Source organism: Drosophila gunungcola (genome assembly GCF_025200985.1).
Source record: "Drosophila gunungcola strain Sukarami chromosome 2R unlocalized genomic scaffold, Dgunungcola_SK_2 000027F, whole genome shotgun sequence".
Classification (NCBI taxonomy): Eukaryota; Metazoa; Arthropoda; class Insecta; order Diptera; family Drosophilidae; genus Drosophila; species Drosophila gunungcola.
In genome coordinates, this window is record NW_026453175.1 from 1,090,977 (window position 1) to 1,112,601 (window position 21,625).

At 41.5% G+C, this 21,625-nt stretch overlaps 3 protein-coding genes across 4 annotated transcripts in view; 2 read left to right on the forward strand and 1 right to left on the reverse strand.

The window, feature by feature from the left end:
• Window positions 1–21,625, forward strand: part of LOC128256682 (aminopeptidase N) — a 153,679-nt gene that overhangs the window by 93,368 nt on the left and 38,686 nt on the right.
• Window positions 93–12,817, reverse strand: LOC128256681 (uncharacterized). The gene is given in 10 exon segments (XM_052987203.1): window positions 93–1,154; window positions 1,157–1,495; window positions 1,557–1,700; window positions 1,703–2,280; window positions 2,368–2,749; window positions 3,187–3,263; window positions 3,323–3,455; window positions 5,583–5,709; window positions 7,814–8,519; window positions 12,504–12,817. Coding segments are annotated over 9 exon segments (2,736 nt in total). The 5' UTR covers window positions 8,393–8,519; window positions 12,504–12,817; the 3' UTR covers window positions 93–777.
• LOC128256693 (protein Aster-A) lies at window positions 5,672–7,708 on the forward strand. Of its 2 annotated transcripts, XM_052987217.1 has the most exons (3): window positions 5,672–5,756; window positions 5,790–6,729; window positions 6,826–7,708. In XM_052987217.1, exons 2-3 carry the CDS (start codon window positions 6,327–6,329, stop codon window positions 7,386–7,388), a joined length of 966 nt encoding a protein of 321 aa, XP_052843177.1. In that variant the 5' UTR covers window positions 5,672–5,756; window positions 5,790–6,326; the 3' UTR covers window positions 7,389–7,708. The 2 variants fall into 2 exon arrangements, with proteins under 2 accessions (XP_052843177.1, XP_052843176.1); XM_052987216.1 differs by having other exon boundaries at window positions 5,790–7,690.

Genomic DNA, 21,625 nt, shown 5'->3' on the forward strand with positions numbered 1-21,625 from the left:
CTAGTTACACATTAAGTAATAGTAATATTTGTAGGATCTATATATTAATAGCGTTTCTCTCTTTAATCGTTAACTTAAAAATGTGTTTTTGCATGTATTTTATATAGTATATATAGTAAACTCTGGCTCTTCGAAACTTTGTCACTACAATTGGAAAAGGAAACGGGCTAAGACTTTAAGCATAGATACATACAACGAAATACTGATCATTACGGTCTGTCGCTTTGTCACTTTGCATTGTATCGTAATGGCTAGGTATAAAAACGCACGATCCGAGTGTCCTCGCTTGAACGTACAATACATATATAGGTGTGCTACACGAGAACTCTCACAAAAGGTTAAACTATATGCACTTTTGCCGAACAACTTATCTCTGATCTGGATGTGAAATGCAGCAGGATGCACACTCATTCAATCTAAAGAACTATTTACTTTCATCTACTTTTGGAAGCGACTTTTTTTCACAAATCAATTTTAAATTCTCTTTTCGTTTTCCACAAATGCTGCGATTAGTCGGGGGAACTCGCTCCGCCCTGCACTTAATATTACGCGTTGGTTAAAAGTTAAAAGTTAGGGGCTATATCCGGTTGTTAAATAGGTTTGCTTGAATCACATTTCGAATTTCTAAAGATTAGTTGATTTTGTTTCATAATTTAACGCATGTTGCTACAACAATTTAGGTATTCTGAAATTAAATTGTACTTTTAACGTGTCTTCCTCCCAGTTCCCCTCATTATGATTTTCATCCTTCCTTCCTTGCTTGCTGTCAGTGTCCCCTTAGAGGCGCTCCTCGGCCAGAATCTCGTTGAGCAGGCGGTTGAGGCTGTCCAGGCCGGTGAGGAATCCCCCATCGGGTCCATGGTGCACCGGAGCAGCCGCCGGAGTGGGCAGCATGCTACCGTTGCGCGGCACAAATGCCGTGTGGGCAAAGTCAATGAGGCGCACGTCCACGAAGCACTGGTTGTCATCTGTGGGCGGTGCCGACATGTCCAGCGACTTGGAGCTGTGCTGCAGCAGGGCCGTATTGCGATGCTGCTCGTTGTTGTTGTCCAGGGAGTCCAGCAGCAGGCCTGCCAGCAGGGAGTGCGGATTGGAGATGCTCTCGCAACTGTGCAACTGCGGCGTGGTCTTGGCTGGCGAGGACACGGCCGATACGGCGTCGAGGTGATTGTCGACTTCTTGGCCTCCCGCGAATCACATTCCCCGAGGGCCGCCGACTGCTGGTCGTCGTCATTGCAGCGCAGCCGCTTCACCGCACCCTTGACCGACTTGAGAGACGAGGCGCTGGAGGAGGCGGGCGAAACCAGGGAGCGCACTGTGGTGCCGCCGTTGGAGACGCTCGAGTTGCCGGCAGTGAGGGGCGGGGAGGAAGCGGCCTCGGCGGCTGCGGCCGCGTCAAACGATTGCTGCGACTTGTAGCGCTTGAACATGGCCTCTGTGGGCCCAATTATGCTGCTCTCGTAATCGGAACTGGCGTCATCACTGCTGTTGTTGCCTGCAAGCAATGGAAAACTTTTATCAATCTATACATAATAAACAAGGCCTTGGATTCTTACATGTCTGCCGCCCGCTGGCCACAGCCTTGATCTGCTCCGACAAGCCGGAGAAGTCGTCGCTGCTGTTGCTGCTGTAGTTCATCCACGAGTCACCGGAATGTGGCGATGAGGTCGTCACGCTGGGCAGCGCTGGCTCTGGGTCCAGAATACTGTCTCTTCGGAGATTGGAATGAATGCGCCTTGTCCCTTTCCGGCCAGTCCAGCTGCGGCTGCAGCAGCTGCCGCCTTGGCGGCCATCACACCACAACTGCGGGGCGGTGGCATGGCGGCGGGGTGGTCTTCCTCCTCCTCCTCGTCGGTGGTGGTGTTGTTGGCTGCCGTCTGCTTCACACCCCGCGCCGCTGCCTCGGCGAACCCACGCTTGTGCAGGTGCCGTCTGGTGGCCAGGTTGAGCAATGAGCTGGAATCGTTGGAGGCATCTGCATCGTAGTTGCAGGCATCGCCACCTGTGCTGCTGTTGGTGGCCGAGGCGTTGCCACTGTCGGCTGCCACCAGGTGTAGGTCCTCGTCGGTGTCGTGCGCCTCCAGCTCATCGCCAGCCTCGTGTCCCGCCTCGTCCTCATCCTCCAGATCGTCCTCGTCTATGCTGTTCTCCGGATGGTAGTCGAAGACGGTGCCGGGCACGGTGGCCGACTTGGGTGCCTCCGGCCACTCATCCACACCCATCGAGGACGGGTGGGCCATCGGGTTTTCCTCAAAACCCTCATACACAATAAGCAATGAGCTGGAAATCAGGGATAACTTATATTAGAACCGTGTCGAAATGGAGGCACAACTGGGACAAAAGCGAATGCCATTTTTTGTGACTCACCAGGAGTAGAACCTATAGCTCGACTGCTTCTCAATCACCCTGCGCAACTGCAGCAGGCGCTGCAGAATCTTGCGGATGACGCGAATGCGTAGGCGGTAACCGTTGTGGAAGAAGTCGTGCAACGCCGTCTTGAACCCGTTCTCGTTCAGCTCGCGGCCCCAGTACTTGTCACGCTTGGCATACTGCTCCAGATCGGCCAGATAGGTCTGCATTCCGCATAGCCGAACACCGAGAGATCCGGACGTGCTGGCCGCGCACTTGGCCATCTGCTTGGAACGCTTCTCCGCCGAGGCGTCGTCTCCATGCTGGCGAGTGCCCATCTTCAGGTCCAGGATGCAGGGGTTCCGGAACTGCGAGGTGATGTTCTCGAGCATAAGGAAGTCTGAAAGGAAAGTGTATGCAACGTAAGTTTACTTCTTGTAAATTTGAAATATATTTTAGAGTTTTAGATATTTTATTAGCTACATATTAAGAACTTAAAACAAACCATGTGGTTGTGAAACAATCACTAAATTTTAAATGGGGCTTGTTAAATCCACAAGCACATTGTTTTCTTAAATAATGAATGACAATTTGAATTTAATTTCATCTCAAGATTTATTTATACACTTTTTTTTTCTTGTGGGCGTTTGAAATAAATAGATTTATGTGAGCCCGGCAGCGTAAATATCATCTTTAAAGATAATAAATTATATTGCTAACAAAATTTTCATGGAAAAAATAAACACCTAAATGAGGGGAGGAAACCAGAGAAATAGGTTGTTCTCCATCGATTTTTGTTTCACTGAATGAACAATCTAAATTAAGCTAAATACCTACATTGCTTATTTGTGTTGTCCAGTTGGGAGATGCTCTTGATCACCTCGGCTGCCTGACCGTTCTTGTGCACCTTCATTCTGCAACGGAATATGCAATTAATCACCGCTCTGTGTTTGATTGCTCAAGGAGTACCCACCTCAGCACCTCATCCCGCTTCCTCTTGGAGGCACTCATCTTGCGGACGGGAACGGCGGCCGCCTCATCCCGGAAACTGGGCGAGTAGCGCTTGTCCAGCTTGGCTCCGCCCATGGTGGTGGCCTGCATGACGCCTGGAATGGACACAGAGACGAGCCGGGGAAAGGGATTACTAAACTGCGACTGGTTGTAGGTTTCTTCTCATCTGGTTGTAGGTTTTGTAGTTTAGCATCGAATCGACACGGGAAATGGGTTTGGGTTGGGGGGGGGGTTATTAAGATGTGGCAAATGGAGGCTGAGGCAGCGGTTACTGAGACTTTGTTAGCAGACACACGAAATGGTTGAGGACAGACAAACACGATTACACTCAGCGATGATGAAAATGCAACCCTGCTCAGGAGATCAAACATATTATCAAGTTTTCTAGGTATTTGTTGATCAAGTGAGTAGAGTTTCTAACAATTGTTGTTTTTAGTGCAATGAGTTCGATCGACAAGTGCTTCATGCATTTCCAACATCAGACGGATCAGATGGCTTCCAAATGTTATGCGGTTAAATGGAAATAGTAACTAGGCCTAATCCTAAGCTAGGTTGGTGCAAAACAGATAGAAAGAGACTTAGCGATCCGACGGAGAAACAAGTGCAAAAGAAAGTGGAAAATGTAGGATACAAAAAAACTGGCTTCGATTTTCCTTGACTTAACACACTATATCTTAACTATCATACGTGTACGTGTAATCGTATCGTATCGTATCGTATTTGTATGGTATATTGGTAATTAACATATGTAAATTAGATAGATAGATGTGTTTTAATCATACAAACCCATTCGATTTGGCTCGCCTGCATTCTTTCTAACCGACAGAGCAGAGCGGACCCGATCGCTTAGGATCGCTAGGGATCGAGATGAGACGAGCGGAGTGGAGACGGAGACGGCGACGATGACTACACAACAACACAACGTTTGAGGGAAGGAGGGCGGCACGATGTGCGTTCTGAACAAACACATAAAATAAAACTCGATTTTCTTTGTTGCATTGCGGAAAAAAAAGATTCTTTACACTTTATCGGCATTAGGCTTTCCCGATCCCGATCCCAATCCCGATCCCGACAGGGGAGGACTCTTTCCGGACTCCGGTTCGGATCATTTCAGTTCGGTTCGGTGAGGTTTGCTTGGTTCGGCGGCAGATCTCGAGCGGGTCTGTCAGGCAGGCACCTCGAACCTTTGGATAATACGAGCATAGACGTACATGTAGTGGCGGGACACGCCCCCCGATCCGGGCAATCATAATCTCTATATATGTACATGCCCCGAATCGAGGGAGTGCATGGGTTTAAACTATTCCATTTCCATTTAAACGATTGTACAATTTTTGACAGCAAAAACTGTATAATCCTAATGGAGGGAGTTTATTAACGATTACTTTACTTTACTTTTGAGTTGGAGTTTGCTTGGTATTTGGTTGGTTTTTTTTTTTTTTTTTTTTTTTTTTTTTTTTTTTTTGGTGGTTTTGGTTTGAGACTTACCCATTGATGTCTGTAATACTAACTAAGGGGGTTTAATCGGAAAAGTCTCTGGTTCGGGCGGTGGCGACCCGGACTAGTGACTAGTCCCAGGCGTCGTCGATTCAGAGAATGTTCTGTGGCATGTGGCGGCTATAACTTTTTTGGTTCTTTTATTTTCGATCTTCGCTTTTGTATTACAAATCGTTAAAGCTATAGATTAGCTACATATTATATGTATATGGTTCAGTCTTTAAACGTCAGTTTTCTTTTCTTTTCTTGTTTTTTTTTTTTTTTTTTTTTTTTTTGCTTTTGTTTTTGTGATTGGTTTTATTTCCATTTTCAATAATCAACTTACAGACTAAGTATATCACAAAATTTTTAGATGTATAGTTGTAGAGAAAAAAATACTAAAAATAAAATGATATTTCGAATGCGATTTGGTTTTATCTAGGGACGATACAAGAGGAGCAAACGCAAATTGGTTGGTTGTTTGGCTTTATCATTTTTGTTTGTTGCGAGTTAGTACAAAAACAAAAGTTCGATTCAATAAAAATTGGCGATTTCAGAACTCAAGACGCATGACAAATGCTTGGCGCGATTCAGTATGTTTTATATATTTTTTGTTCTTTGTTTGATTGTATGGATTAGTTAATTCGAAACGAAAGAGCAAATGAAGCGCTTCGACAGAATCGATAATTGGTATTCAAACGTGTGATCAGTTTTTGATGCGGTTGGTGAAACAGTCGGTATCTTACCTTTGTACTTGGGCACAAACTTCAGTATGTCCTGCGGAATGTTCTGGTAGAAGTCCAATTCACGCAGGTTCAACGGCTTGATCACCGTCGACTGGTTGAGCAGCAAAAGGCGAGTGTGTCCTCCGACCTGTGAAAACGCAGATAAAGTCAAATTTAGTATCGCAAGTTAATTGAGTTGCAAGTACAACATCTAAGGGTTCTCCAAAGTCTATTCCCTGCCTTTCTACATATATTTCTTTGTGACACCTTTAATCTTTAATCACCTTCTGCAATCTGAAGTGTATTGTTTAAGGCCCTATTTAAGCGTTATCTTAAGCAAGTGCTTTTTAAATCTTCAAAAATAAAACAACATTTTTGTTTTACTTTATTTATACACTTCCCATTCTTGTGTAGCATTTTCTCCGTGCTTTTACCAGATCTTTATTATGTTTTTTCTTTATCAAAAACATAAGCTAACTAGTTTCTGTCTGTGATTGCTGAATGGAGCGTGGCTATAATCCTTATTGTTATATCTTATCGTTTCGCCTACGTCATTTCATGAATCTAATCAAATGTGAAAAAATGCCAGGCTTATCGAGCTCTCTCACCGAAAGTTTCCCGAGCAAACAAATCTAGACAGCCATGAGAAACTAGGCCTGGACATCATTCAATTCCTTGACCTTATTGACAAATTTCGAGTGTTTCGTTTTTATGATGTCATTGACAACTTTTTAATTGAAAATGACCATGAATCTTGGGTAGAATATGAAGTCGATCAAGGCCCAGCTGAAGCACCGAATGGGAAAACTATTGGTGATGGATAAGCCGCCTAGCCCGAGCAGCAGCACCAATCGACGGAACGCACAGCAGTCGACAAACAGGAGTCGTGCAAACGAGTTCCAGGATCCGCCATCGGCTGACAGCAGCAAGCATCGCCTTTTCTGGGGCAGCCGGCGAAACTCGACAGCCGGAAAGGACGAAAGGCGCTCCAAGGCCGACGTGAGCCTGGGCGGAAAGAAGAAGCCACCGCAGCCAACGACACCGAGGCAGTCGACGTACACCCAGACGGACATGGGCCGAGGCCGGTCGAATCGCAAGCGGAATACGCGGTGCCTTACGGTGGGAAACACGGCCCTCAACAGCAGGGATACAATTCGGTCAGCATCCGGTAAGCGCGGTAAAAAGGGCAAGATCGACCGCAACACAATCGACCCATCGGGACACTCGAACATTGTCAATTTTAAAACGGCCCCACACATGCTAGGGCACAGGAAGCCTGAGGAGCTGACCGCCCGCTGCAGTGCGACGCACGAGGGCCGCAAGCTGCTGCAGGAGCGACTGATGGTGCGGGTCGACGCATTGTTCAACATCCTCTTCTCCGCCTCGCCGTTCCTGCAGAGCTTTCACGAGCGGCGCAGGTCCACCGATCTGCGGATGGGCGGCTGGGCGCGCAACTCCGCCGGCCAGAACGAACGCAAGGTCTCGGTGACCGTGGCCCTCCAATCAAACGTCGGCCCCAAGACGGTCAAGGTCACCGAGACGCAGGTCATGCGCGAGTGCAGCCAACCCGGCCAGCTGTACTCCATCGATGTGTACAGCGTCAACGCCGAGATCCCCTACGCGGACGCCTTCGTGGTCCTTTTGCACTTCTGCCTCAGGGCCACCGTGGAGGAGTACACGGACGTCCTCGTCTTTGGCCAGGTGAAGTTCCTCAAGTCCGTGTGGGCGGTGGTCAAGGCCTTCATCGAGAAGAACACGTACGCGGGCCTGGAGGAGTTCTGCCAGTCGCTGTACAGCGCCCTGCTCATCGAGATCAAAAAGATGTAGCCCAAAGTACCTAAATACTCTTCATTATAGCTAAACTGTGTTCTATTGAATTGCTCTTAAATAGCTGGCAAGGGTATATATTTGGAGGATTTAGAAGTTAGGTTTAAAAATCCTCCAGTTTCAGTACAAATGATGCCGTTTAGTTATTATGTCAACAGAACTTTAAAACACCTTTACAAAATCTCTCACTCTATTTGGGAATTCTTCCAACTTGCGATATTTTTTGGCAATTGTATTGAATGAATTGCCAAAGAACATCGGAAGCTCAAAAACTCTTTAGAACATGATCCTCGAAAATCTGCCATAAACTTCTTAAATACATGTTTAAGAAAGGATAAACAGTTTCCCAAACATGTGTTCCCACTAGTAACAACTGTCACTCAGATATAATATTCTAGTATAGACCATAAATCAGCATCACTCACCTGGTTGGAGAGCGGGTGCAGTGCCACCTCATCCTCATTGTCCAGGAGATCCTTGCTTAGCTGAGGGTTCTTGGATGGCTTGCCGACAGCGGAGGCAGCAGGAGCAGCTGCTTCTGGGAGCAGTAGTTTTTGCTGCTGTTGCGGTTTGGTGGGAGTGTTGCAGCCGCTGGTGGTGTTGTTGTTGCTGCTGCTGCTGGAGTTGCTGCTGCTCACCGACAGCTGCTGGAGATTGGCAGTTACGAGGCTGCTGCTGCTGCTGCTGCTGACAGGACCAACATGTTGCTGCTGGGATGGCGAGGGAGTAGTGCCCTGCTGCAGGAAGCTGGAACCACTGGCAAACTGCAACTGCGGCGGCGGCTGCAACTGGCTTAGGCTACTAGAGATTTGGGCCACAAGTTGCTGCTGCTGCTGCTGGCGTTGCTGTTGCTGCTGCTGCTGCTGTGGGAGCTGCTGCTGCTGTTGTTGCAAGAGTAGATCATGTCCATGGATGCGTTGTGGCTGCTGTATATTTGGTACATGTTGCTGATATGACGACAAGTCAGAATCTCCCATGCCCCAATCCCCCAAGAAATATACCATTCCCCGCCGCGTGAAACAGTTTAACGATTGCTGGCCGCTTTTCTTTTCCCCGGAGCTGTTCCCGCTGGACGCGCTGCTTGGGAAATCCGTTTATCCGGCTGCTGCTGCTGCTGCTGCTTTGTTCAGTCTGCAACGAGAGAGATGCAGGGCGGGCAAATGCGATTAATTTAATGGAAAATTGGGTTAAATAAGCGATCGCCTTAACCTGCCACACATGCTCGCTTAATGGCCTGAATCATGCCCTGACCGTTCAATCAACCGACATGGAACCGGTTCTCATACTCAGATCGGATCTGATCATATCGTATAGGAGCAAGTGCATTCGAAACGCAGGCCGGGGGTTCAATGTCATTTCCGCCACGGAACACTCGACACGCGACTACGCAGAATGCAAATCATGTTCCGGCTGTGATTCTGATGACGAATCATTAAGATATTTCATAATATTTAGATGCATTCAATTCGATCTTAACATCTCATGAACGATTCTGTTTCAGTGGGTAAAATGCTACAATTTGCGACTAAGTATGCACTCAAATTGCGTATCTCTGTTTTGAATTCCAATGCACCTTTAAGATCAATAACCACTAGACAAAGCTCAGCTGATGTGGGAAGATCAATAACATTTGGCGACCTATCAAATTTCGAGTGCGCTTTAGAAGATCATTCACTCTGTAGCTGACTGATCCACTCGATCCACCCATCACCATTCCCTCCCCATCTACAGTTAACAATCAGCAATGGCATGTATAATAGAACATAGCATATAGTAATTAAATCAGCCCGTGAACCATGCGCTATATTAGAAAACATTTAACGAAGCGTGCTGTTAATTGAAAACAATTGGAAATCTGAAAGTGGGATGTGGAATGGGGAATGGGGAATTGACAGTGGGGTGATGGTGAGGAGCAGGGGTTTCGACTGGAACTAGTCAAGCGAGTGGCACGTGAACAGAGACAACGGGAATCTCCGGAGCTGATAGGGCGGCTGGTATCAAAGGTTCTCCAATTAGACGGCTGGCAAATTATAATTATAATCGAAGCTGCCAAGAAGTGGCACGATTCGCGAATTGCGTTGTAGACACCCATATTTCAGCCTCTATTTATCACCCACTGCCTGGTTCTCTAATCGGTAATGCAAACAGGGAACTGCAGACGTCATAAAGATAGCCAAATGCATATTTGCCAGCTGCTGGGCTGTAATTGTTACCTGATCGAGACCAGACGGCGGCATTTGTTAATCACCGAGGTAGATACAGATAGTTAGATACCCAGCAACTACCAAGATATTCGTTCGGGGAACCACTAAAGGCACTTAACCGCTTTGACGGAATCAAGTGTTTCGGTGATGAGGTTCGTTAACTCGAGGTGATTCACTCCGTTGTCTTGTCTACGCCGCAAAAACAATACGGAGAAGTTTATCGCTGCTTCCAAGAGCTAAGGCGGCTATTTCGACAGCGTTATTTATAGCAAGAGCCTTTAAATAAATTAGTGTTTTTACCCCGCCATCCGTTAATGTCCGGGGAAAATGTCAAGCGAAAGTCGCGAAAATTGATTAAAACACGGAACACAATCTACGGGGGCTTCAAGTATATAGCTAATCAGGCAATTAATTGAAACTGATTGCTTGGCACTGAGGATCAGGCAAAGATCGCTGGTGAGTCAGCGAAAATCAACGGCCTTATCAGCCAGCGGAAAAAACTGAGCAAAATATGGCAAGGAAAACTTTAGGGAAACCATAGCCAGAAACAAGTATATACGCCGTAAAACTAGCTTCCTCACTCCCCGATTGCCACACATTAGTGGGGGTATGTGTTTGCATACAATGCACATAAGGTGAACTGAATCTGGGTCAACGACAGCGAATAACGCAGACAGAGAACGGAACTGGGAGCTGAGAGGACTGTTGACTGAAACCCAAACAGCTGCAATTGCGCCGGACGAATTCCGAGCTACTTTGTCCGGAGAAACTCGGCGCGTTGCCCAAAGCAAATTTGATTAGCAGGCGACTGCAAAGTCAAATCAAATCAAAACAAATGAGTGGAAAACATTCAAATCAGCTGTCAGCTGTTCTTCCAGACAAAGGCAATCAAGCAAAGAGCACATCCCTCAGCTATCACAAGAATACTTAAACAAAAGATACATCAGTTATTACACTGTGTGTATCAATTTCAGCATTTTAGCTTACAAAGGAAAAAGGCGCCTCACTTTTAACACCAATTCGTTGAATTTGGCAACTCTGCGACACCAGACAGGCGCACACAAAACAACAAGTGTGAATTGCCAGCTAAACAAACATTCATTAACTCAATTTCATTTACATTCTAACAAAACTTTTTTGCTGTTTGATATTTCTGCGATCGAGACTCTCAGCAGCAAAGTTCATTGGGCTCTGTTCCCAATTCCACATTGATTAAATTTAGAGTGGAGTCCATAATAGGTATAAAATACATTTTATTTAACGAATAAATTGTGCAATCTCTCAAATTACCTATAGTTTTCTTATTTTACACATTATCGAAATAAGAAAACCATTCTGTTTAATGACACTATAACTTTAGAATTGAATTTAAGTTTGTTTTGATTTTGTTGAAAGTGATATTGGTAAAAACTGAAGTATGTTAACTTTAATATATGGGAAACTTAAATTTATTAATTGGAAGTAGTTTAGAGAAAACAATCGAATTCTCGAAAACTGGGCAGGGTACAGCTTTAGTCAGCTTAAACCCAAAATATAAAACACATAAATTAGTGATGTAAATTTATAAAACATGTCGGAATACAAAAACTTATTATTTACCTAGCCTGGATTTTTTTAATTTGCGTTTGAAAAATTTCATTAGTCTTAAATTAGAGTGGCAAATCGTTTGGGTAACACGGTAAGTAAACACAAATTGTTTGGCCGACTGCCAAGAGAGTTGCAATCACTGAATTCACAATTTGCAAATGAAGTAGGAAGCAATGCGAAACGAGGCGGAATTGGAGCTGTTTGTTATTTTTCCCTAGCATTTTGCTGGCATTTAAATGGGAGCAGCACCGCTAATACTAAACAAAAAGGAGGCCTGCCTTTGTTTCTTTCGCCCCAAAGTGCCCGATTTCCCCTCTTTGCCAATATACAGTGAACTCAGCCCACCGATAAGCTTTCCAGTAATCGAGTGAAACTACATTTTTGGCGAGTGCCTGGCAACAAAAACAAGGCAAACACAGCGAAACTCCCAGTAAATAAAATGGCAATATTTGTTTTGTTTTATATTCTCGTTTGGAATCTGAGCACCTTTATAAATAAGACAGTTATCATTTGACTCGCGCGAAAAAAATAAAAGAAATAAACGCAATCTAGATCTTGCGAAAAACAAATGCGATAAAAACAAAAGTTGAGCACTTGAAAATTTACAAATGAAATAAGCAGCTTGCTGAACAATTGAAGCAGTAATTAGTCATGTTCGCAAGCTTAAACAAAAAAGCGAATTCGAAGTGTAATGGAAAACTTTGCTACTTTTTCAGGCGGGGATTTTACACATTTAACACCCAGTTATTCGCATAATTTTCGAGTTATTTGTTCGTCACCCAAACGGGTTTTGTTTTCTCGTTTTTTAACTGCGATAGCAGGTTGATTATGGATTTCACGTATCAAAACAAAAAGCAGCTGTGACTTCGATATCTACGTGAATTACGTGTACGAAAAAACAAAAACTAAAGAAAGAACAAAAAGAGAGCTGGGAAAACGAAGAGAAGATCATCTCACTCACCAACACAAAGGCAAAGAACAGACGTAGATAAAGTATATTCAAAACAAAAGATTAACCACAAAACAGATAGCCAAAAGACATGAAGAAGAAGAAGCACGTCTGTGGCATAAAAAGAAAAGAAAGAAAAAATTGACTGCGTGAACGGTGACGTCTCAGTTTCCTCTCCTTACGAGAGAGTAAGAGCGAGAGCCAAAGAGTACTTAATCTCTCTTCAGCTATTTTTACTGTGCACATACACGAAAAAAAATTAAATTAAATTCACACGCACACACAAACAGACAGCCGTACATGAAAATTACACACTCGCACAGAGTCGAAAATCGCTAATCGCTTTCTGGCGTCGTTTCTGTGTAACAAATTTACCTTTTTCGAGACACCTCTGCGTGTCCCCAATGCGAGCACTCTTTTCCAATTTGCTGGTTAGTTTGCGATTCAGTTTTTCATTCAGTTAGCATATCTTTCACGGCGAAAACCTCACTAGCACTGGGACACGCACACATACGGCGATGTGGGTATGCCCGATATGTATACAATTTGATGCTTCTCAATTAAATTTGATTTCTCACATGCGCGTTGTGGCTTATTTGCACTTTGCCACACACTTTTTCACTTTTTTCTTCCAGAGCGCGCACACGTCCGATCCGAGCGAAGTTTCAAAAACAATTGAAAGAGAAAGAAACTTTGCGGACGTTTCAGCGACGACGAGCGCCTTTGCTCGCCCAGAACGAGACGACCAGAGACCCCGCAGCACTTGTTCACCCGCCCAGAGGGAGTCTGCATAAGTGCGAGCGAGTATGCTATCTGAGCAAATGCGCTCTCGAGATACTTTTCGGGAAGCGAGGACACTGAAAAAAATTTGTGGTAAAGTTTGCCCTTTTGACTTGATTAATTTGCAAAAGTAACTTAAAGTCCATTAGATGATTTAACGTTGCAAAGATCTTTAATAGCTAGGGAAGCAATTCATTTATTCTATATCCTTGCTTGATGATAACAAACATTGCTTTCCACAAAACAACATGATCAGTGATTGATTCTTTTCGGCGCTCTTTTATTTCTTAAAAATATTGTTATTAATAACATTAGCATCGGATAATTGCAACATTAAGATAAGCTTAATTGGCCACTAAAAAGTGAACAAAATTCTTGCAGAATGGCAAAGGGTTCAATCAGATCTCTTTTACTAGGTTTCCCTTTGTGTTCTTTATCCCTTGACAATCAGAAACGCGGCCAAAAGAAGTATTTCTTAAAAATTTATTTTTCACTTTACAGATAATTCCTTTAGTAAGAACATGTCAGTCCCCAAATCGTTTTTTTTACAACATACATTTTTGTACGATCGTAAAGAATTCGATTAACATAATCTTGTAAAGCTTCTACATTATATTAACCGAACCAAAACGTCTTCTTGTTGTTTTGGTATCTTGCAGTAAAGTAAATTTTTTGTTGTGTATGAATTTTCTCTCTGCCGCGCACCCTCTTTTCCTCTCTCCGCGCTCTTCGGCTGAAGAGAGGTCATGTGCCACTGCAGCTCTTTTTTTCAGCTGGTTCCATTCTTTCTCAGTTCAAAAGTAACTTTTCTTATTTACCAACTGATTTTCCTCGGATTTGGATTCAAATGACAAATTGTCCCAGGACACGCGCTTTGCTCCGAGCATTACCACTGGAACAGTGAGTCCCGGATAGGTATCTGTATCTTTAAGTTGTTAGTGGGTCAACAAAGGTCTTTGGTGGATACACTCTATTAATAGAGCTCCTCGTTCTAAGCTGGATATCCCGTCTGCAATTCTAAGAAAACAATTTAATAGCCGATGGTGGCAAAAATAATAAACAATGGAAAATCTCTTTGGTAAACTGTTTTTTCCTCTTAATCCCAACGGCTGCCCGTTGTTTGTCCCATTAAAATTCTGGTGCAAATATTTGTTGACGGAAGCTACCACATATATGTAGTATATTGAATCGGGCTCCCAGCGATTTCCGCATAATTGGGGCTCATGAATGGACGGCCTAATTAAATTACCAGGGTCCAAATTGAAAAAAAAAGAAATGCGAACAGCTGCTGATGTTGACAAATGTTCCGTTTGCCCTTATCGTTCACATCTTATCTCAGAATATTCCATTCAATTATAGGTGGGCCTATAGGATTAATCGGAACAAAAGGGAAGGTGATACAGACTGTCTAGAAGCTCTTGACAAGGAATCAGTTCATATTTAAGTTCTTTACTGCTCCCCAATTGCAACCATCGATCGATGTCATCAGCGGTGTCAAGAATTTCACTTAAAACTTAAGTTTATGGCCTAGCTTTCACTCTAGAATTCATTTACTGCGGGTCCGTAGCTCTAGAACTTTCCCAACGCTCCAAAACAATATCACGTCACACGAGTACAACTCATACACATTAAGAAAACTCTTAACAAAGGTGGTTAGTTTTTAAATGGTATACCGTTGAATATAATGGAACCACAATCAGACATATTTCACCTCCAATTAGATAGCATAAATAACATGTTTAAAGTTGAGTATCAACAGGACTACAATCTCATAAGAGATAGACTCTTTATTTTCTAAGCAATTTTAAGTTTGAAAAATTTTAAGATTTAAGAAGGGAATATTTACTTTTAAGTTAATAATTGAATAATATTATAATATTTAATACCAAAAAATATTTCATAAACTAAGTATTTTCACAGTATGTGCAAATCTCATAAATACTTCCTTAAAGCGTTTTTTTCTGTGCAAACATCTACATATATTTACACTTACTTCAGGTAAAATTGTTATTATCGAAAGTGTTTGCTGGCGACGTCGTTTTGAAATAGATAATATAAATGGTAATAAACCAGAGCACACCGAATAGAATCGCGTGAGCTTAGAGTCGGCTCTTCATTTGAGGCACATCCACATCCCGAAATAAAACTCAAAAGGTTTCGTTCGGACGGGAAAATGGCAAAAGTGACGCAACCATCGGGTATTTTTACATCAGTCGGAAGCCCAATTGGTGATAAAACAGCAGACTTGTCGAGATAGGCAGCCCCAGTCCCTGTCCACCCACACAGCTACCACAAATTAAAACAGAACCCCCAGCAAGGAAACCCATTCATAACCGATAAGAATTATGCCTCTTAGTTGGCCTGAACCAGAAACAATCCCAATCCCATTGACCCTGTGGCCTCCGGGCTGCACCCATGGTAATTTATTCAGAGGGCTCTCAGCCCAGTTCGGATGAAAGGGGGCGTGTCAGGGGCTAGGGAAATGGAAGGCCATTGCCAAGGCTGAGAATAAGTGGGAAAGCGGGCGCCACATCGCTTGTCGCCCCATTGTTCTAAGAAGCTCACATCCTTGACATTGACTCTGAATGCAGCCAACGGGCAAGGCTTCCACTTCCCCATATGACATGCATATATGCAGGTTCTATTATATTCCACACAATATAGAGATGGAAAAACGAAGAGGAACTAAATGCGGTCGTCAAGACTACATTGTGAACTTAATAAACAACCAATTGTAAATAAATAGATGTAGTTGCATTTCATAAACTCAAACTTATAGGGAACTTATGTTGTTTTCCCTTTTTTAGTTTAGTTTAGTTTTTGTTTCATTCAGCTTAAGTGAGTGAAGCTTGAGAGTCATGTAAAACCCATATAACGAAGACGACTTTGACTTCAATAGAAGTGAAACGAATCCACGACACTTAATTTGCATGCCATTTTTAGTTTCATGGGTCATATTTACTGCATATTTATGACTCTCAATGTGACAATTTGTCACAAGTGAGTTATATTGTTATTGAGTTTCCCTTTAAAGTCGTTTTGGAAACAACTGACTGATTTTACAAAATTCAACCTATTTCGGTTCCGATATAGGTACTTTAAGGCAATCTACTATAATACCAGATTTCGTCTTGTATTTAATTAAAGAAACATTAAGCTGTTTAATGTACTACACGTGTGGTACTAAAAACCTATCAAAAATCTCATTAAAAATATTTGATTAAATTCAAAAATGAGCTTTCGTAGGTGTTCTTTAAAATCAAAATGATTTTGCTCGCGCTCCCAAGTAAATATTTGATCATGCTCTCTGACAGATTCCTGAAAATATGTTTTTGTGGGGGAAATTGTCATTCTGCAAATATATGACTATTTTAACATCGTGTGTTTCTATATTTTTTTTGGGGCTTGTTCGGCTGTCAGGCGAGTCAAACAAGATTGTTACGTGCTGCTGTATTACTCATCCGGGTTCTGCTAGAGGGCCAATTTGGGCTGACAGGCAAAAGGGAAGCTGTCAGTCAGGAAACTTGGGGGATTAGATGATGAGAAGTAAGATGTGTCAATCGCTTGTTTAATGCCAACGATTGCATATGAATATTTACAGGCTGATTTGTTTATCTGATTGATGGCCGAGCAACGACCTTGTGAGCAGCCTCAGTCTCTCTCAAGGATACTTGCAACTGCAGTTGCACCTGCTCCTCCCACTAAATCGATTTTTACTGCCAGGGGCGAGGCAAGGACATGGAAATGGCATTGGGCCTGCATTAGTGGATTAAAAGTGGTTTGCAAGAAATGACAATTAGTGGAGCACGGTACTCTCCACGAAGTAGTAAGTACGTAGGTGTAGATGGTAGATGCGTGCTAGGACGCGATTGAATCGACTTTTCGGAGGATGACGGTTTTGATGGTGGCTTTCAAGTGGTTTTATGACCGTTCCACTCCGTGTCTGGCTGTCTGGTGCATTCCCATTGATACCAGTATTATTGAAAACACGCGCCAGTGGCTCGTGTGCCCCAAGCTTAATTGAAATCAGCTGGCGAACAGCAAACAACTGCAATAACAATTGAAATTGCCCGACAACAATCAGAAGATTGTTCGTCATTCGTAGTTTACCTTCTTGTTTGGCCAATAATGAATCGCACGCAGCGAATAAATTGAGTTTATCAGCTGGTTTTCATTAGTCAGCTAACCATTTGATTTAAATTAATTAAAACGAACTCTTTATTATCGCTATCTTCAATACGAAGATCTTAAGGTAACAGCTAAATGACTCATTAAGAAATAAAGACTTCAAAATCGTTATGTTTATAACTGAATCAAATTAGAATATATTGTTGTCCTTAACCGGATTTAGAAAAATGAAATTAAAATTTAAAATAATTAAAGAAGCTTACAAGCTTAATCTTTTAAGGAATTATTATAATCATAAAGAAGTTTGTATCATTAGTTACCAAATCTGCTAATAATTTTTAATAAGCAAAACTTGTTGTGCTCCAATATTATTGAATATTGTGCACGGAAAACTAAGGCCAAAACGAGTGAAACGGAGCCAACTAATAATTTTGTCAATATGGTCAATAAATGCAAAATAAACAAAATGAAATAATCTTTGCATCACAGTGAAAACTTATATTATTTTAATTAGACAGGAAAGATCGAATATATTCAACTTTTATAAAATAAAAGACGGTCGCAGACTTAAATTTATTTATTTTCAAGAAAAGCGTTTGTACTTAAATGTCATACAATTTTCTTTAAATTAACAATGTTACTTTTCTTTTTGTTCAGTTCTTATAAACATTTTTAAAACAGAAGACCAGATTTGTCCTACTTGAATTATGTTAGAAAATATAATTAAAATACATAATCTAAGAGAGAGCGAAAAAATACAATTTTAAGCCGAACATAAAATATTTATTAAATTTATCTTTTTATTTGAAGCACTCTCACAAAACATCTTATAATTTCACAACATAAATATGTATAGCATGTATTTGATGAAAGAAAACTGTTGGCACTTTTTGAGAACTCAAAAAGTGAATTTTATTAATTTTTTTATATCAAATAAGTTTATGTTTAGCAGCCAAACGTTGACATGGCATTTTAGTATTTGATGCAAGCACTACCTTCCTTGCGAAAACTGCAAGAGGTCTTTTTTAACCGACCCTGACATTGAATGCCACATTTAGAAAGTAAGAGAGCCAAAAAGTATTTCAATCAATGCATTGTCTTTTTTTCTTTTGAGGGCGGAGAATTCCCCCAATTCTACAAATTTTACTTTTCGGACTATGCCAAGTATTTCCCGATTTATCTAGATTTCAATAGAGAATCAAAGAGGGAGTGCTCGTAACGTATGTCTGGGTGAAACGTCACCGGTTACCGGAACAATGGCCACGAGTTTGTGCCGTGATCGCCGGCGCTTCGATGACAAAATCGACGGGTACACTTCCGCACTGGTGGGTGGGGAAAACTGGGGGAGGGTCTGTCTGGCACCCAAGAAAGCTGAAAAAATGAGAAAAAAAAGGCGTTGCCCGGGCACGCGGCTGAGAACTGCCCGGGAATGCTCGTCCCTGACAAAGACGTGTTTTCAGGGCCAATCTAACAGCCATGCGGTTACCACAAATCCAATCTGAGACGACTCATTCGGGCACTGACCACGCCAAATCTAGTCTCATTCTCAGCTGTTGTGGGTGGGCCGAACATTTGTGGCCATCTGCCAAATCACAAATGCCGGCATTCGATGATAAATATGATTCGCATGTGTTCACAGAAAAATTACCGATTCCTCAGATCAAACAAAACCCTTTCGGTTGGCAACACAACTCCGATTTTCACTTATGGTTTTTCTTTTATATCTATAAGTAGCTTTGTTGGCAAGGATACATATATAAGTTTCGACTTGCCGAAACTAACTTTATTTCTTGCTTTGATTCAAATAAGTTCCTTTATTTTGTAAGTCGATATTTAAACTATCTGAAACAAATTAAAATAATGCCATATCGTCATCTTTTGTGAAAAACATACGAGGGAATGTCTGGCAGTGGCGTCATGGATTTATGTTTAAATTTAATCTGAAATAATTAGCTAGTTTAGTTTTCGACATGCGACACCATACGGTCAAACAGACGGACAAGGCTGGATCTACTCGAATATATAATATAATATTTTAAGGATCAAAAACGCTGCCTTCTACACGTTGAACAATATGAATAATGGGTTTCAAAATGTTAGTTAATTTCCTATTAATTTTCTGGTAAATATTTTTTTAATAATTAAATTGTCAAAAATATTAGGCCCAAAATTATTTCCATTTAATTTAATAGATTGAAATTTACAGACTAAAACTCCGGCAATTTGAAAAACATTTTCGGTTGTTAGAAATACGAATATCCCCTGCTTGAGCGATTTAAACATTTTGAAAAACAAAATAGAAACAAGGCTCTACACTTTCATCTGTTTCCTTCACCCACTTTAAGGGGTACATCTAAGCGAATCAAGCCTTGAAATTCTGAAATTCTTCGGTCGAACAGTCAGCCAAAAAGTTCGCCAGACGATACCCACCAACGAATTCATGACCAAATGGGTACAATGTCAATAGCACACGCCCCAAACAAAGAAGAAGAAGAAGATCAGTTTGAAAACCCCCATTCGGCGTGTGTGCCCCACATTAAATACATACTTATATACACGATTTTGCTCTTTTTGTTTGTACATAAGCAAATTCGTTTTTTGAAGAGCCGAAATCGGAAATGAAAATGAAATTGCGCCGCAAGCTGAAAAAAAAACCGTGGCGATAATGCTAAAAATATTGTCCCGATCTGCAGCCAGAAGTCTATAATTGTACGAATTATATAAATATTTGAAGAGTATTTGGCCAGATTTGTGTACCCAATTATTGTGTGTATTTGTCGTGGACCAGGTGTAGACCAAGTTTAATTTAATCCCGACGATAAAAGATGGAGTATACACGAGACCAAGATGGAAAATAGGTGACAAAGTGTGAAATCTCTTACTAAAACACTGATACAATTTGAGATTGAATTGGTTTAATTGAGAATTTTGCCCTGCGTGGTCTAGGCCATGGACTTCTAGCCAAAAAAATCAAATTCCGTGAGAAAATATCTAAGAATGTCTAGAGCAACGCTACGTCGAAAACTGAAAACAAAATGCGATTCAATGTGTGAACGCGAGTTCGTGACGGAATGAAGCGTCAAGAGGCTCGGCAATAAATAACCGAAATCGGAAATACCCTTAAATAACTATTTTACCATAATCACATATCATTATTTTAAAGTGTTCATATCTATAAGAATAACAGTTTAATATTAATTAAATTGTTAAATTTATTGAAATGAAAACAAAGAAAGCAAAGATCGTCATCGTCAGCTATTGCAAAAATTAAATATTTCTTAAAACATCTAAAATTTGAATTAAATGCGCAAACGTTTAAAAACATTGCACTTATGATGGTTCGATCGCTCCTATGGCAGCTCAATGATATGGATCTCCGATTTTAATAAAACTTAAATCGTAACTCTGATTTATTAAACCATTACTATAACCAATAGAATTTAAAAAAATTAAAATTAGAGAAGTTAACATTTTTTGTAATTTATTTTCTTATGGCCCAAGGGAGCTTTATGATATAGTTGTCCGTAATATAAAGAAAAAAATTCTAAAATTCAAAATTTCTTGAACTACAAAACCATATAAGATCTCCAAAATATTTCAGCCCTAACTCAGCGTAATAAACAAAAACCATTTAATGTGGAAAAGTTTAATTTATGAGAAAATTATACGGAGAATTGTAAAATAACACAAACAAAATAAATATACCGCAGAAACGCCGTACAAAAAATCTGTTAATAATCGGGTTTAAGTACGAGTATTATTATTTGCGAAGCGGCGAGCGCAAAATAAACAATTTTGTTATTCTTTTCGATTGCGTCAATGCGGTGTCTTAGAATTCTGAGGAGGTGGAAACCGGGGCGTAGGGTGGCCAGTTAGTGAGTGGGCTAACAAGTGTTGGCCCTCTCAGCTCGTCTGGCGTAAGGTATTAGCACATATTACGGCCCTGTCTGGGAAACTTTGAATGGAATTGGCCGAGCATCGATCGATCATTATCACCGATCTGATCTGTAAACAATATTTAATTCTCTAAACAACACTATTGCTTCGCTTTCATTTTCTTCCGGCTGACGGACGCCGTATACTTTTGCGGCTGTTGGCTGTTTTCAATTTTTGTTTACCGAGTCTCCGGTTTAATGACATAAACAGAAGGAGGAAACGTGATAACTCGGCTAAAATGCAATGGGAAAAATATTTTTGTTTTCAGAAATTCTCAAATGTGCGTAAAATCGAAATCTTTGAAATGCTATCTATTCATAAATCGAGTTCAATCACATCAGACATAAGCAAACACATAAAAATGCTGACAAACATGTTATAACATCCAAGTAAACTTCTCAGTTAAAAAAACAAGTATTGTACATATATTCGAATGGTTGAAAAATAACAATGCTTTCCTGTGATTGTTTATTACATTTCAATAAGACTGTTTAGCAAAAACCACATTGTTGAATATTTTTTCATAAGCACACAAGCGGCGCAATATGAATAATTACAATTACGCTGTGCCTTCGCACAGCTCGCATATCCCAATTGCGTTTTAATTTCACTTCATATGAAAGAAGGATGGGATTGGAAATACCCAAACCCCA